Below are 18,529 nucleotides of genomic sequence, written 5' to 3' on the forward strand. Positions count from 1 at the left end.
AGATCTCATTTGAGCTAAATAAGAAAAACTTCGTGATGTAATACTTCCAATTTATCGTAATTTGACACAAAAAAAATTCTCCCTGTCCTGCGGTCGGACTATACCTGCGCCGCTATACAAAATGAGTGAGTTTTCGTCCATAATAAGTTAACTTGGCGGCTTTCGGCGCCTGCTCGTTAGTTTTAATGAATTTTACCTCTCAGGTACTTCACGAGTTCCCATCAATGCGAAAATTTAGAAAGTCGACCCATTAAAATTATAAACATCTTACACAAATCATTTTTATGCGAATATTTTATGAAGTTTTGTTTTTCGTGTACTGCGAAAAGTGAAGTATTTCGAAATGTTTTAGGAGGTAATGTACACTTTTTGTAGAGGTTATAATTAGTATTTTGGTGTGAATTATGAGAATTTCTCATGTTATCTCATTAAAAAGTACTATTTTCTCATTGAGAAAATAGTACTTTTTAATAAAACTATGGCTATAATCATAACCACGGGGCTTATAAAACTTCATACGAAAGATCGTATGAAATGTTGTGAAATGAAATGTGTGTATGATCGTGGTTTTCGCTATAACAACACAGGTGTCAAACTATACAATTATTACATAAACTATTCAAATTACAAAACTAAATAAATAAAAGGCAGTATAATAAATATTATGGTAACAGTGAAACATTAACAGAATTTATGCCCGGCTGCTAAGACTTTTTGATTGAAGTTAATGTATTCAACAAAATTGTTGATTTGTTAACGTATAGCCAATCAAAGGAGCTCGAGTATAGCTTAATAAAATATAAACTCCTGTTATCTTCAGAAACAAGGCGTGAGACTTACAGGATTCACAGAAATGTGCGCATAAAGCCACTACACACTTGTAGAAAACTCACAATTTAAAAAAAAATCGCACGATCACGCAGCACCGTGTGGCCTATTAGCAGTAGTAAAGTATTAAAAAGCTTATCACTGCTACCTCGGCTCCACATCAGCCTTCACCACTATAGTGTTCCGGTTGGGACAGTCATAGAAGCACACGCTACGTCGCGGGTGCACCTTCACGTCGGCCGTCGAACCGACATTCCTCGGGAGAGTCCGCGCCTTGTAAAAGTCACTCTTTAGACAGTAGTCGTATATAAGTTTTGGTCCTTCGTCGAAGTAGGTGCTGTAATACTCGCACGTGTCTAAGCTGCGGGAGAAGTCTAGGGGGCAGTGGGGCTGGTGGGCCCCCTCGGGGCGCGTGCGGGGCCCCGGTGGTGCCCAGGGCCCCGGAGGTCACCCTCAGCGAACCGGCTTGGAGACTATGATGACGTCGGGGGCGGAGCGCGTCGTCTCGGTGCTCATCGGCCGCCGGTCCGGGATCTTCTTTTCTGTTAACAAAAAAGTTTTATTGAAATTTTTCTAGTGTGCACCCACCAGGTAATGCACGGACTACAGTCGATGATATAACAAAAGAGTTTTTTTTAGATTATATTTTCGAATCGACTATTGTACAATATCAATATTGAGTAAAACAATTAAGCAAAATAAACGTCTTGATCTGAGAACCTCATTTTGTCGTTAGATTTAATATTAGAACCTGACTACCAGAAATCTGGACCATTATTATGAATCTATTAAAAAGTACACGGCTACGGTGTAACATACATACTGTATACATACACTGGTGAATTATTTTCTTTTAGTTTCTTTGTAGGGTATTAAATATCGAGTAAAAAAATGTTTAAACAATTATACAAATAAGTTAAACCACAGTTAAATATCAAAAGGTTGATGAAAACACAACCAATACAAGAGCCCTTCGCTCGATAAATATTTTACAAGCATCTAATTTTGAGATAAGAGCATTGACTTAAATTTAATTAACAAATGCTGATTTGATTATAATTCTAATGTATTTTAAATAGAATAGCTAATGGAAGCGGAACCATCTATGTAAATACAGTTTACCGTGGGAAAATTGTAGTTTTCGGGAAAGAAAAATGTTGAAACTTGACTACTGTACTACATAATTATTTAGGTCTTTTTATGCAGAAGTAAAGAAATAATTTTTTATTTTCAATACACACAAGACACAATTGTATTAACAACATACAGCTAGTATAACATTATAACAAATAATGCCTAGATGTAAAAATTATTACACTAAAGTGCATAAATGCTTGAACAAAAATGCCTCGAAGATAAGCAGAAATCTCTTATCGCACTTTAGTATCATAACTTTAAAGTTTATTTTCAAGTGCGTTCATAAAATCCTCTCCGCTGTGCTCCGTTCGGTCGGCGCTAATCCTAACACTGATCTTGTGGGTCAGTTTAGGGTAAAGCAACACCCTTAAAAAAATATGGTGTGGAACCTACAATTAGCGCCACATTTCTGCATCGCGCTATCGAAGTTTTAAATAATGTTGACAGTTATAAACAATCAGATTCTGACCTGACCGATCATAATACCTCACTCGGTCGGAAGATCTTCCATTGCGGCCATCATATTCCTACATTTAGTTCCTCAGGAGGTTCCGAGAAAGACTTCCGAACACGTCGCACCCCACGTCGTAGACTATACGTGTTTAGTGTTAGTTTAGTATAATTGTATGTATTTTAGTCTATAAGGTATTTACAATATGGGCCAAGATGCCTGACTTAAATACAAAAAAATGGTAACCCCGATGTGCTGGTGGTGTCAACTTACGCTTGGTGTCCGGCGCGACCTTGCTGAGCAGCTCGATGGTGATCTCGGAGGTGGTGGTGGGCGGCGGCTGCACGATCGTCGCCCCCGAGTACCCGAACGTCGAGAACCCGCGGCTGTTGGTGGTGTTGGACCCTGGGGGTAGGGGTTTTCGGTAAGTAAAGTAAATTTTATTTCCTAAATACTCTTATGAGTTAATTGAAATATTTTGTTTGAAGACAGTTTTTTCTCAAATAGCCGTCCAAAATAAATGCAATTCAATATAGTAAAGTATACACTATGTTAACACGTTGTTATGTATGACACTGTCAGTCCAAATTCACGGATTTTATGTGGTTTGGAATGCAGTTCAATGCGTGGTTCAAACTGTAAGAACAAGTACATGACGTAGCATTGCTACGCCCTACGCAGGGTCTACGCGCTACGAGATCTCGTAGCATGTCTACGAGATACAACGGTAATGGCCGGTTTACACGTATTAAGTTGATAAGTAGTCAACTAAATTTGCCCAAATGTGTCAAGTGACAAACCCCGCCTGCCAACTTTTAACAGAAAATAGACGAAATTCTAATTATATTGTGTAATTTTACCCCTGTGATTACAGACTGAAAATAAGTATATATTAAGTCTATGCATAGATACATGTTTTTTTTTAAATATGATATTACAGTACTCCCAAATTAATAATGCGCATGGAAATCTTCGCCAATTGTCGTAACCACGATAACACCCGAATCTATGAAACTTGCATTGTGCACCTTGTTCAAAGGAAACAGAATTGACGGACTAAGGCCCGATTCGACCAAACTTGAAGTTACACTAGTATAACTATCATGAGAATAATTTTACTCCTTTAATTTACTCTCAATGATATTCTATGTTACTAACGTAACTAGATTGGAAGTTTACGGGAGCAACGCGTTGCCACTTCGAAGATGCCTGCAGGCATATCTCACATACATAATGACATAACAAATATATGACTTGACATTGTCTTTTGAACAAAAAAGTGGTTACGCATTTCTGAGAATCTTTTGTAAGACATTGCTACTCTAGTATTTTAGAAACTCATTGTTTACTCTACGGTATTATCGTTTGCATTTTACCAAGTTACTCAAAGAGTATGAAATAAAATGTCAATTATAGTTCACAATGACACCGACCGTGACAGTTGACACCCTGTTGTGCAACTATTCTCAGTTTAATATTTACTCCACCAAAATAGCCCGTGTAAATATTTACTCCCGTATAATTACCTCATTCTTGGATTAGAAGTTGGAAAAACGCAAAACCAGCTTACTCTTAGATTAGAAGACAGTTATACTCGAGTAAAATTTGGTCGAATTCGCCTTAAGTGCTATAACTCACCGGGAAGCCATCGCGGCGTTACCATGGTAACGTTCAAGCAACGACAGGCACCTCTACGTCGCTGCAAAGCGCTGCTCTTCTTAAAGTTAAGTTTAAAACAGCGCTTGCAGCGACGTCTTCCGACGCTCGGGAAATACGACCGTTGCCGAAAAATTACGAAAATATCTATGCGCATTATCACTTTGGGAGCACTGTAAGTTCCGTTATAGCGTTTACTTATCATGAGAATTGGGATCCAGATTGGATTAAAGGGACTAAATCCTCCAGGTATGCCCTAATGATTGTATGAATATTATATTATTATAACTCTAACAGTATTCCCTAGGCTAATGAAAACATGAACATCATAAAACCTTTTCTGTTTTCGCTTTGTTCCATTTTATCATCTTTATTACAGGCATAATGTGCAAAAAGTTGTTTAAGCGTTTATTTTGGCGCTTCAGTCGTTTATTTTTATATTCAGTATATAAATTGTATAATATAAAGCTGTTATGGCACAGTCGGCTGAAAAAGTACCATCAATGAAATTTAGTCATTTTGTCTTTGTATTTTTCGTGAAAGAAAACTCTTTCTGCTTTGCCAGTTATTGAAACCCCATATTTTTATTAACCCCCGACAAAAAAGAGGGGTGTTATAAGTTTGACGTGTCTGTCTGTCAGTCTGTCTGTCTGTCTGTGGCATCGTAGCATCCAAACGGGTGGACCGATTTTGATCTAGTTTTTTATGTTTGAAAACTGACTTAATCGAGAGTGTTCTTAGCTATAGTTCATCATCATCAGCCTGCTCCGTGCTGGAAAATCTGGTTCGTAAAGGGCCGATTAGCAACTTGCAGTCGTTTGGTGGGCTTTATATTTTGCATTCTAGTTCGTGACATTTATGACAATTTACACATTAAGAGAAAATTGACCTGGTGCTGCAGCATCACCTGGTAATCAGTAGGATACCCAACTCCTCACCAACTTAGAGCAATGGTTTCGTGTTTGGGCTCATTTTAATTGCGACAACTAGTAAGACGTAGATTTTTGCATGCTGCTGCTGCAGCATCACCTGGATTCTATACTAATGTTTATTTAATTTATTGAAGGCTGTATAAAATCTAGACTCCATTTGCACGTTTTCACATCAAGCATGATATGCTTTTATCAACAAAAATGAAAAGAGAAAATTACTACTGTGTTACTTTTCGCTAGTTTTCTGTGAGCCTACAGTTTATACTGTTTATTCTATCAGGTAATATAACTCGACTGAAAAAAGAAATAATTTATATAACCCACAATAATAAAAGATACTGTTTTCTCAGTAAAATTAAAATACACTCAACTTATATAAATTGTAGTGTACTTGAATAATATCCTCTTGATATAATATTAAATAATAATATTATGATATAGCCTGTTATAATAAACTTTGAACATAAAGTTATACGTAAGGACTCTCCGAGAAATTCCTCTTTATATTAAACGGTAAAATAATATTTCGAGTAGTAGAAAAGGGTTTAAAGAGTGTTTAATATACTCTGGCATTTCTCATTTCTGGTAGCAACGGTCACTTATTATCCGGTCATCCATTTGCTATAAATTTTCAAAATAATTAAAATACAAGACCCTTTTGAACTATTATTATTGAAAATGAAAATTAATATTGAAAATGTTCAAAAACACAATTAATATTATTTTATTAAAGGAAATCCGCATCAATATATTTAATAATTGATCTGCATTTTCTTTATGTATTGTTGTCCATCAATGATATTAACGTAATATTATAATATACAGTAGCATACTATCATAATTCATAATATTGAGCCTTTCGAAGCGGGCGCACGCACATATGAGAGTAATTTTAGATAATTAAAGTATCAAATTAAGTATTACGAGACTTAGGGTTGCGACTGACTGCAACTTGCGGCCCGTCTATGCCCAGTCTTAGGGTCAATTCAGACCGCAACGCGACGAGGCGAGGCAGGGCGCGGCGCGGCATAAATTTGTATGGAATTGACAGATTTCAATTGCGTGAGAGGTCTTGCGAATCTGTCAAATCTATACTTTAGAAATGCATCTACGCGTCGTGTTGCGTTCTGAATCAACCCTAAAGGTATGATTCGGATCAAGGCAGCATGCAGCGGGTCGCCGCGACCCGCGACCCAAACAGCCACTGCTCACTATGAAGTTGTATGGAGGACTAAACAATCACAGCGACCCGTGTCGCGAGACAGAGAGACCGGTCGCCGCGTAAAATAGCATACCGATGTCCGCGACCCGCGACCCGAGACTGTCGCCAAGCCACTGCTTTGTATGTGTTTATATGGACGACATTCCGATTACCGCGACGCGCGACACGAGACCGGTGGGCGTGGCGCGGCAAATTTCGATGAGCGTGACCCTGTCGCGTCGATAGCAGTACCGCGACAGCCGCAGGGCAGCTGTGGTAGATATTCTATCTATAAACACGCCGATAGGTTATTAATCATATCGAAACCGAAAATAAAATTTTTCGTATAATATAAGCCATGGAGGTATCAAAGTATGTAGGTATGAACTATAATATTATTATAACAGCTGTCAGCTACTTCTCTCATAGTAATCTATACTTCCATACTAATATTATAAAATACGAAAGTATCTGTCTGTCTGTCTGTCACGCTTTCACGCCAAAACAACTGAGCCGATTGTAATGAAATTTTGTACACAGATAGTCTAGAGCCTGAGAAAGGACATAATCAACTTTTTAACTGGAAAAGGGGGTTGGTAACGGGGGACAGGTCAAAGGTTATACAAAGCTTTGGGATTTGTGTTTATTAGATGGATTCTGAGGAAAATTTGCAGTAATGTAGGCTTCATTTTATCCCGATTCCCGGCATTGCCACGGAAACGGGAAACACCATGCGAAACTGAAGTCCACGGCGGACGGAGTCACGGGCAACAGCTAGTATTTTATATGTGTATATTGCGTTAATTTGCTTCCTTACTCGGGGTTCCCTACGCAAATGGCAATAAAATCGGCCGACGTTTGTTGTTGCTGTAGCGCACTGCGCAACAGAAATGCACAATTTGTGTGTGAAATTTTAGAAGTCTAGCTAGAGCGGTTATAGCTAGCTACAGACAGACAGACGGACAGGATCAGGATAAGGAGATTCTTCGAGTCCCGGGATAGGACATAGCATACTATTATTTATTTTTATATTAAAAATGTACAGTTCATGATGTTGCGGGCATTATCGAGTATAAAATGACTACGGAACCCTATATGCTATAATTAGTCATGTCATGACTGATATCTATACTAATTTTATAAAGAGGGAAAGTTTGTATTGAATACGCTCAAAAACTACTGAACTGAAAAAATACAAAATAATTTCGTCATCCTCTTCATCTGCCAACAGTTTTTGGATAATTTCTTCCCTTAATACTAAATTCCCTGCCATAATATTGTAAAATAATTCACAATTATTGTTTTGTTTACACTCGTAGTTATGGTGGAAAAATGGTCAAAGCTTCTGTCTGCGCCATAGAGTAATAAATATACTGGTCTCTGGTCTGCGCACAATATCACAAAATTGTAGATTTAGTTAGTAGACTACCTAGTTACGTAGTTAATAATGTTGCATTTTGTTCAAATGTACTTATTTACGCGGCGCACTTGCATGCCGCGGGTCTCTGCGGCAAGCGACGCTGGCCACGTGGTTATTATAATACTACTTAGTGACTTAGACAAAAATGATAGCTATACTCATGTCAATAAAGTATCATTTTAATTAAATTTTTGTCGGTCGCGGCTACGCGGTCGCAGACATTGGTAAGCTATTTGCTGCTCCGCAGCAAGCGACCGGTCGCTTACGCGTGACGCCGTACGCTTGCCTCGCAGATCCGAATGGTACCTTAAGAGTCAATTCATACCGAAACGAGACGCGTAGATGCATTTCTAATATTTGAACTGAATTGACAGTTTTCAATTGCGCGAGACGTCTGCAAAATTGTCAAATCCATACGAATTTAGAAATTCGTCTACGCGTCGCGTTGCGGTTTGAATTGATCCTTACAAATACGTCGCATCGCGTCGCCGCATCACGTTGTAACATGTGCTACAGGCTACTGTCTAACCCTTACTTTACTGAATGACCAGAATACTGTGGTGTTAATACTTTAGGTACAACCATTGTGCAACATTTAATAATTTTGACGGACAATAAAATGATTGAATATCTAAAAACAATAACCGTTTTATTAATACCTATGTAGGTTAACGATAATATGTTAACCATTCCCAAACCGAAGCACAATAGTCGAACAGTTAAAATATACGGTTATTAATTTAACCATTTTGTTATACACAATTTATTGGACCATCAAAAGATATATGGTGTCAACATTTTTGTGTGTTAAATAAATGGGATAGTGTTGAATTCGTTGTTTGTTTTTTTATGATTTATTATGACTTCTTAAAATTAAAGGTTCTTCAAAAAATCTGTATAATTATGTGTAAAGAACTCAATTTTTTTGTATACTTAATAATATTATGTTATTTATCAAAAGATATTTATGCATAAAAATAATTTTCACACTCGAAAAAAATGCACACTTTGACGAACTTCGACGCGATTTTTACTTTGAGCACGACACGTTTCTAGGTATTTACTGCACCAAGTAAGCCTTTCTGGAAACCTCCACCTGGAATTCCAGTAACACCTGCAATACCAGCAGTTCCGGCTGACATGTCGCCTCTGTCGCCTCTGCTTGACGGCACTAAGCCAGCTTGGACAACCCTTTCCTTAGATGCGATAGTTAAATTAGATTGTTCTGTAACAAATGCTAGCTGCCCTGACATACTTCGTTCGATCGCACCTTGAACAGCCGTGTTTATTTTGCAATAATGCGTTTATTGTCTCCAAGTTTTCCAAATTGGTTCAGCGTTCTTAAGAGTAATGCATTTTTGACTGCCAAAAAGGAGTAGGTTCTATCATCTATGTTTATTTCATAGACGTTTTCTATATTTAACTAGATGACGCCTGCAACTCCGTTGTGCAAAAACTCGTTTATCGCGCGGGAACCGTACATTTTTCCGGGATAAAAAGTATCCTATGTCCTTTTCCGGGACTCAAAGTGTCTCCATACCAAATTGCAGCAAAATCGGTTCAGCGGTTTGAGCGTGAAGAGGTAACAGACAGACAGACAGACACACTTTCGCATTTATAATATTAAGTATGGATATGGACTAGACGATGCCCGAAACTTCGTTGCTCCAAAATTTGGTTATCGCACGGGAATCCTTCTCCGGGACTCAAAGTATCTCCATACCAAATTTCAGAAAAATCGGTTCAGCGGATTAGGCGTAAGAGGTAACAGACAGACAGACACACTTTCGCACTTATAATATTAGTATGAAGGTATGGATTTTAAGAGGTATTTCAAATTTCAAATTTTTATTTGCAACCAAGTAAGTACATATATAAATCAACATACATTGACGAAATATACAACTTATGCCTTGTTCGGGCGTTTGCAAAACAATTACAAAATTATAATTTTAGTGATTATTATTCAAGTAAATATATAATCTTATTTTTATGGTATTCTTTTAAATTATCTTGTTCATTAGTATTATCACAGCGGTATTATATTATAGGTACACCATTTAGCACTTACCAACTTAAAATAAGTTAACAAGATCGAAATAACAAGTCTGCAGTGCAAAAGAAATGACGTGTACTGTCTCCATAATTATGTTCTACGCGTCCGCCTCAGTCGTCGAACGAATTTTAATTAATTAAGAAAACCTTGGGAGGCCAGACGGTTCTGCGGAGAAATTGGACGTTGAAAAACAAGTTTCATTAACTATTTAGATTCCTTTTACGACTAGACATTTTTCTTCTCTTACCGCCTACTTCCTTACAGAATATCTTTGATACTCTAAGGATTTAACGGCCACTCCTTTTGTGATGGATGGTTTTGATCCGTCACAAATGATTTGGTATGGACTAGTTTTTATGGGATTTCTTAAATTTCTAAAATAAATTTGTACTTAGTATTCTTGGAACCTAAAATTTTGCTGTTCAGAAACAATTTTTGAATAACCGATTATTTCGTACCAAGAAACTTTATTTAAGATTCGATTTCACAACACCACAAGCATACGTTATGTTCATATTTTATTGGGCAGTGGAAACATAATTTCGTGCGTGATGTGATTTGTGAATTTCGTATTGACAGCTTTCTATGTAGCTGTTACTATAAAGTAACGTATTGAATTATGAATGCAGTCTTCTCTGAATTCTGAACCTTGAATTCTGAATCTTTAGATCATTTAGAACAAGACTGCGTTCATAACTCAACAAAAAAATATATGAGTTAATACACAAATGCTACACAACTAGCTGTCCCAGCAAACGTTTTGCCATAAAAAGATTTTCCGTTTTCCTGCTTTTCTCTTGAAGTTTTTTTTTCTATAGACCTCACGGAGCCTGAGACCTTTCCAACGAATGCAAAACCGTGGAAATCGGTTCGTGCGTTCTGGAGTTATAGCGTCAGGTAGGAAAACCCGACTTATTTTTATACATTATATTTTCTACTCTATGGAACAAGACTTAGTGAGGGAGCCCTAGAACAAAATTTTTTGTGATTACTGATTACTAACAAGCAAATTTTTTGTGAGTAGCTATATTTTAATAAGACGAACAACATTTTTATTTTCGAAAAATCTCGAAAGTGGTACCTAACAGAGATAGAAAGGATTTCATACTTTAACTTGATGGTCCTAAAATATGGATTCCGTTTTAGGGTACAGTAGTCAACCAAGTTTTGTTGATTACAGAACCCTAAAACGAAACCCTAACCAGCTGATTTTTTGTATATTGGTAGGTTAATAGTTATTTAATTTAAGATTAACCTTGTCCTACAAATAAAACAATCCATATTTTAGGACCATCAAGTCAAAGTATGAAATCCTTTCTATCTCTGTTAGCTACCACTTTCGAGATTTTTATAAAATAAAAAAATTTTGTTCCTCTTATCAAAATGTAGCTACTCACAAAAAACTAGCTTGGTAGTAATCACAAAAAAATTGTTCTAGGGCCACCAACTAGTTTATTCAGTTTTTTCTCACTATGGCTACTGGCCAGTCTACAAATCATAATCACTTACCATCAGAACTGATCGTGGTGTCAGTTTGGAACAGGCTCTCCCGCGTCTGACATCCCGATTCCTTGGTATCCGGCGCGCCGACCGACACATCCCTGTTCTCTCTTCTCTCCTCTCGGATCTCTCTTCTCTCCTCCCTGATCTCTCTTCTGTCCTCTCTGATCTCTCTTCTCTCCTCCCTTTTCTCCTCCTCCTTGGACTTCCTGAGAGAGTCCTCCTTCCGGCTGGTGTCTCTCCTCATTCGGCGCTTCTCCTCGTGGATGCCGTTCCTCTCCGGCCTGGCGTCGTCCGGCTCCCGAGGAATGGTGTCGACGTCCCGCCGCCAGGGGTCGTCCATGTCCAGCCGCGTCTCCTGTATAAGGTCAGAGTCGATGCTCGTTGGCTGCAATTAAAGTAAACATTAAGAATGAATTTGAATTCGAAATTGGTTAGGTAATGATAATTTATACTAAGGCTTCAGTCTCGAAATCAGCGGGCAGCGGGGCGGGAGCGGCGGTGGCATACAAGACGAACAAAATTATATGGACAGGCCTCGGTGCAGCGAGCAGCGTGCGGTATACTAGACGGCTTCATCATCATCATCATCATCATCATCATATCAGCCTATAGTCGTCCACTGCTGGACATAGGCCTCTCTCAATGAACGCCAAGATGACTTATCTATATAAAACTATGCATAGTCACGCGCCGCTGCCGCACCCGCCCCGCTGCCCGCTGTTTTCGAGACTGAAGCCTTATGCGCGGATCCGACAGTAATAACTGGCATAAGAAACTCGCACCATAACTTTTATATCAGCTGTTGTTTCGTAGTAAATATTGCCACAAAAACCTGCCGTTAAAGGTGCTAAAACGTTTTAAAAACTATAAAGTGGCCCGGGTGTTGCAATATTTTCGGTGGAACTGAAAATGAATCATAAATGGCCGCCAGTCACGGCGCAGCTGGTTCTCTGTCAGCTACGTCACAGATACACCCTTTTACAAAAGAAGTAATTAACTAGCAAACTCTCCCTGTTACAACCCCACTCTCCCTGTTACTCGGCTGTTACAGACTTTCTTTATTACAGCCTTTAAGCGTTACTTGGACGAGTGACAAAGGATTTGAATAACTCCATAAAACGTTGAATATTTCAGCTTTTTCTTGCCACGCGATGTAATATTAAAACTAGATAATTTTTAAGCACTCTACTTACTACACAAGTCAGCATTGTGTTGAGTATTTAGTTAATTTTTAGTTTATAATATGTAAAAACTTATTAATGGCTCGTAGTTAATATTATTAGTTTTAATTGATTTTATTGCATAGCTGTAAGTTTTTCTGGAGAAATAAAATAAAATAAAAAATAAAATAAATAATGCATCAGAGGTAAAGCTTTTAAAATATTTTTGTAAAGTTCTTAGAAAAGCTATTTTTTTTTCTTTGCTTACTAAGCGCTCTTACAGACGAAGTGCCGTCTGTAAGAAGCCTAATTGTAAAAATAGCAGATTGCCATTGTTTCAGCTGATAACATATTCCACAATCGCTCAAATAATTTATTGTTAAATAATAATAATCAGGTGTTAACTATAGGCACCACGTTTTACGGAGACTATGCTAGCAGTACTGAGGGCCTAGACAATTAGCGGCTAGCGATTATCGTAAACGCCAACGCCACGAAATGTATGGGATTTGACATTAGTATTCGCTAGCGAAGTGGTGACTTATGTCGAATCGCATACATTTTGTTGGCGTTTACGATAATCGCTTTTCACTTGTCTACTAGGGCTCTTGTGCCGTGTCAGTAAGAGAGTACGAGTTTTGCTCGGAGTTCAAAAACTAAAAATTCGCGATTTCTAAGAATATCCTAAAACTATTGATTTCTAGCAATTCTCCCAACATACTCAAATTGCTGAGAAGCCCATTGTATAAATATACAAGATTGTCTCCCTTAAAATTTAATAAGGCAATGCTATTGTCGATATTCGGTATTGCTCGTTAATATGACCGCAACATCATTAGCCGTGTACATAATGTTCTCTGAAACACCCACAAGTCATTGTTAGGCCATGATTAGACATTACAATAACAGTAATCAGCCAATAGGTGCATTGTAAGCTTCTTAGTTGAGTTGTTGACTAAACTGTCTATTATGCTGGACATTGTATGTCCATTGTCTAGCCATATATCAACAATGTACATTAGCGTATTACCTAAAGTATGAAAATAATCAAATAATGCAGTTCTTTTCGCATGATATTATTCAAAAACAACATTGTACTATCAGAAATGTTGATTCATAGGCATCTGGGGGCCAACGTAATTTGGTAGCGTTATGTCAAACTTAACTGCTCCCAAACTCGTCTGATTCGTGGCCCACTTTTATAATGTTGGCGCATACTGCGGACCCCCTGAAGCACCCCACAATACTAAATAATAATCCATAAAACTTGGTATTATTTTCCCCGCGTTCCATTCGATGTTAAAAACGCTCAAAATGCCTCCTATTTGGAGCGTTTAGGTCGTTTTTAACATCAAATGGAACGGGGGGTTTAAGTAACAGTCGCTGTGCTTTTCAACAAATAATTATTATCCGCCTATGCCAGGGATGGCCAAACGATGGCACGCGACATAAAATTTTGAGCGTGCTCTGTACCTACTGATCACAAAATTATTATAGTGATTAATCTACCAAAGCGCTAAGTTAGGATAGGGGCGTTATATTTTTAAACCACCATCCATAGCCTATGCTTTCTAATAAGAGAAATCAAGCCTACATAAAAGTTCTTCACTGCTAACCAAATTAATTTACATGGACCCCCGCCTATAATTATTGTGGACCCCCAGTTTTCGTCAGGGCCCCCATCTAGTCTCACGTGGACCCCTGAGGGTCCACCTGAACCACTTTGGGAATCACTGCTCTATATATAAAACAGAGTTAAACGTTTGATATACAATTTGGTATTGGAGAATTTTGCTAAATCACAAACGTCCGAATATGTGTAAGTATATAGTATGTTTCGCGTATGTCAATATTTTGTTAGGATATACCACTATAATATTATATATGCCAATACAACCTAATGATGTATTTCGAATGCAAATAGCGATGATGATCGGACAGGTCGACATCAGAATGTCGGATTGGCGATTATGCCGACAATTCTGATACTAATTTAGACGGCCTACAGCTAATTTATAATAGTACGATCTAATTTGGCGTTCATTAGCATTACTATGTCATTCAATAAAATATAAAAACTATGTTTAAGCGACAATGTTGAAATAAAAACGTATTCAAAACCTAAGCTCAGTATTCGTTGTTAAATATGAGTTTTAAGAACTTTTTAACACGGCTAGGCTGCCTGGCAAAATGAATTTCCTTAATCATATAGTAAGATGTTACCCGCTTGTCCAAAATTAATTAATTGTACGGGAATCGTACATTTTTGCATAAAAATGAAACCTTTATTAATTTACAGTTCCACGAGACTCGAATTACCTCCATACTTTATAAAAACCGGTTTAGCTTTTTATGCATGTAGAGGTAAAAGACAGATAGAAAATTTAGAAAGAATGACATGAAATATTGACAATAACATTGCTCGTCTAGGGACCGGCTATATAGCGTTTCAATTTAATACATTTTTTTCATGTACAATAAAAGGTTAGTTTTTCATAAACGTGGACTCTAGTGCAAAAATCGAACATGTAATATTAAATCTTCGTTTTGTTAACGCCCCAACCTTTTGTTCAATAACTCCAAAATACGAGTTTCAGATTCAAATCCAGCCCCGCTACAAAGTGCTTTCATGTACAACGGCACTATTTTTCATCGCGCGATATAAATTTTCTATTCTCCATTCGAGAATATCACATGCGGGCTATAACAAGTTTACTCTTTCAATAAAAGTATGGAGTTGGTCGTGAATTAATTACAATTTATATTATTTAATATTTTGATAAAAAAGTCATCATTAACAAAATATAATATTGAACTAGGAAAATTATATTCGAAATCGGCAAAAAAGCTGAGTGTAAAGGTGACGCCATGTTTAAGTAAAAAACCATGTTGGATATGTTTTAGATTGCTTGTTTTCTATGAGAGGCCGACACTCTCCTCTGTTGGCAAAATAAGAATCCCTTTTTTACAGAGGTTTTTTTTTAATATAAAATAAGGGGGCAAACGAGCAAACGGGTCACTTGATGGAAAGCCACTACTGTCGCCCATGGACACTCGCAACATCAGAAGAGCTGCAGGTGCGTTGCCGGCCTTTTAAGAGGGAATACGCTCTCTTCTGGAAGGTTTGGAGGTCGTATAGGTCCGGAAATACTGCTGGTGACAGTTCGTTCCAGAGTTTTACAGGTCTTTTTGATTGTATATTCTGTGTTATAAGTTGACCAATTGTGTTATGCTATGGGTAATTCAAAGACAAAGACGTGATGAATACTGACAATGAACTTTAATTTCTTAGCTTTAGTCATTGCTGAAATCGATATCGCTACAGCCAAATTATCAAGGCGTCGCCTTCATTTGTGAGACGCTATTCGCGGCTGCGAAGAGGTTGTAGTTTTTAAGACGGCTCTGTTTTTCAAAACCTCTATCTTTAATGTAATACAGCAAATTAAGCAATCTGGCTGCGTCATATTATACGCATATTAAATTACGCCTATGTTTTGTCCTTGTCACTTGAAAGAAAATGCTTAAGAAGCAAGAAAAAGCAACGATTAATTAATATAACGTCTTTATAAACTGTGTGGATCTTTTTAAACCCCCGATAAAACAGAGGGATATTATAAATTTGACGTATCCTTTATCTGTGTGTCTACAATACTCGTAGCAACAGCTATAACGTCTTTATAATTAATTGTGTGGATCGAAAAAATTGTTATCGCTATAAGTTATAGGTAATACCTAAGTTAATCTATAAATAATTATGAGTTAAGGTATGTCCATACTCACCCGCCGCTGCTGCGAAATTTTCCGCTGCTGCTTGAACATCTCGTTGGTGTGGTTGTCCCGCTCGAGCGACGCGCGCGGCTCGCTGTCGCGCTGCAGCCGCTTGGCGTCCAGCGTCAGCCGGCTGGCCACCAGCGTGTCGATGCGGTCCTCGCACGACTGCTTGATGTGCTCCTGGACAAAATCATTATAGGGTCAACAAAATTTTTAGGGGCATATTTTTTCAAAATATAAGGGGCGAAACGAGCAACCGCGTCATCTGATGGAAAGCAACTACCGTCGCCCATGAACACTCGCAACATTAGGAAGTCGAAGACCTGCAAGTGCGTTGCCGACCTTTTATAATATATTTTGTGAATTTCTAACGAACGTAAAATTTGGTGAAGGATTGAGGCTTCAGTCTCGAAAAGCGGGCAGCGGGGTGGGAGCGGCGGCGGCGGTGCGTTCCGATGTATAAATTTACATGGACAGGCCTCGTAAACAGCGGCGCGGGCGCGGGCGCGGCGAGCGGCGTACTAGACGGCTTATCCATATTAATCTATGCATTGGAACGCGTCGCTCCCGCCCTGCTACCCGCTGATTTCGGTACTAACGCCTTATAGTGGCGTTAGGCGCACAAATAACCCCGCATTCCCTGCTGCAGTCGCTGCAGCTGAGCATTTCCTACGCTAGCAAGAATTCAACAGCGAAGTATTCGTAACGTTATCAAAAGCTGGGTCCTTTGCGAATATTCCTTCACTAATATCGATGTTAGGAATCAAATATGCAGCTGACCTTGTATTTACCATGCCTCCTAAAAGCAAAGAGAGCCTTATAGACTTCAGGAAATACCTGTACCTCGAATATAACATTAATTCATATTAAACGTCAATGCATAGGTACACGTATAATTTTTGGAACGAATAACAGTATGGCTGGACGTCACAAGCACTGAACAGTATACCGAGTTATATTTGGAACGTACCCCATTTTGTATTAGGAACAAAACTGCATTATAATGTTGCAAAATAGTAATTCGTCGTACTGGAATCGCTATGCGAAGACGCGATAAACTAGGGTAATTATTCAAGTCGAATTTAACGTAATCAAATATTTTAGTCCTCAGAAACGCTCGTATTTCAAGCATTCCGGTTATGAAATACGAAATTACTTACCTATCCTTACATTAGCGTACGTTTAATCCACGTTCAAACGTGGGCAAGTATTTACTTTGAAATATTAGTATTCCGCATGTAGTACGAGCATCATAGTACTTTGAAAATTATTCGTAGTTTGAAACATATTGGGTTTGCCAAAGTCAATAGATAACATATTATGCAGGCTGTAACAAAAGTAAGTGATATTTTTTTTTATGAAATAAGGGGGCATACGAACAAACGGGTCACCTGATGGAAAGCAACTTCCGTCGCCCGTGGACACTCGCAGCATCAGAAGAGCTGCAGGTGCGTTGCCGGCCTTTTAAGAGGGAATAGGGTAATGGGGGAGTTTAGGGAAGGGAAGGGAATAGGGGAGGGTAGAGAAGGGAATAGGGTAGTGGATTGGGCCTCCGGTAAACTCACTCACTCGGCGAAACACAGCGCAAGCGCTGTTTCACGCCGGTTTTCTGTGAGAACATGGTATTTCTCCGGTCCATTCGTGCCGAACCGGCCCATTCGTGCCGAAGCATGGCTCTCCCACGTATAATACTTTAGGGCAGGGGTTCCCAAACATATTTTGTCTACTGCCCACTTTGAGAACAAAATTTGTTCTAGAACCCCCATTGTTTCAATTTAAAATGCATCTATAGGAAATAAAATTACAAATCACCTACCCAAGCCGGAGCCACAACGCCCCCATTTTCTTCTGGGTCCCACAACGCCCCCTTTAGACCTTCAGCGCTCACACGGGGGCGTTATCGCCCACTTTGGGAAAGGCTTGCTTTAGGGCGTGCCTGGGGTCCCTATATACAAGTTCGCTGTGAAAGTAGCAGCGTTGAAAGAATATCTTCACCTTTGTATGGAAAAATAATGACACAGGGGCGCTTGTCCATACAAATAATTACAAAAAATTTTGCTCTTTCAGCGCTGCTACTTTCACAGTGTACCCTATACAAGAGACACATACACACCCTAAAGTATTATCACTTAGTTTTGTTACACCTACTATTTTGAAGTTACGATTATCCTAGAGCCTCCCTTATTTTAAGTCGGTTTTAAACTATACTTAGAAAATATATTTGTATTTGGCTAGTACAAACTGTTCTCAATTCGGTGTTGTCTAGTACACCACGAGTTTTGAGCTAAAACTATGTCCTGGCTTCTAGGTTTCCGATTCGATAAGTGTTTTTTCTCATTTTTTTACTGTTGTTACCTCAACAACGCTTGTTTGTAGAAGGGACTTTTATTTATAAATAACTAGATGTCCCGCGC

At 38.4% G+C, this 18,529-nt stretch overlaps 1 protein-coding gene across 2 annotated transcripts in view; it reads right to left on the bottom strand.

The window, feature by feature from the left end:
* Positions 1–474: 474 nt before the first annotated feature.
* Positions 475–18,529, bottom strand: part of LOC121732480 (neuropilin and tolloid-like protein 1) — a 206,930-nt gene continuing 188,875 nt past the window's right edge. For both annotated transcript variants that reach the window (XM_042122383.1, XM_042122373.1), the window contains 4 exons: positions 16,125–16,295; positions 11,191–11,569; positions 2,690–2,821; positions 475–1,370 (listed from right to left, as the gene is read on the bottom strand). In XM_042122383.1, coding sequence (XP_041978317.1) covers positions 1,282–1,370; positions 2,690–2,821; positions 11,191–11,569; positions 16,125–16,295 — 771 coding nt within the window. In that variant the 3' untranslated portion in view covers positions 475–1,281. The remainder of the gene's footprint in view (positions 1,371–2,689; positions 2,822–11,190; positions 11,570–16,124; positions 16,296–18,529) is intronic.

Source organism: Aricia agestis, chromosome 1 (genome assembly GCF_905147365.1).
Source record: "Aricia agestis chromosome 1, ilAriAges1.1, whole genome shotgun sequence".
Classification (NCBI taxonomy): Eukaryota; Metazoa; Arthropoda; class Insecta; order Lepidoptera; family Lycaenidae; genus Aricia; species Aricia agestis.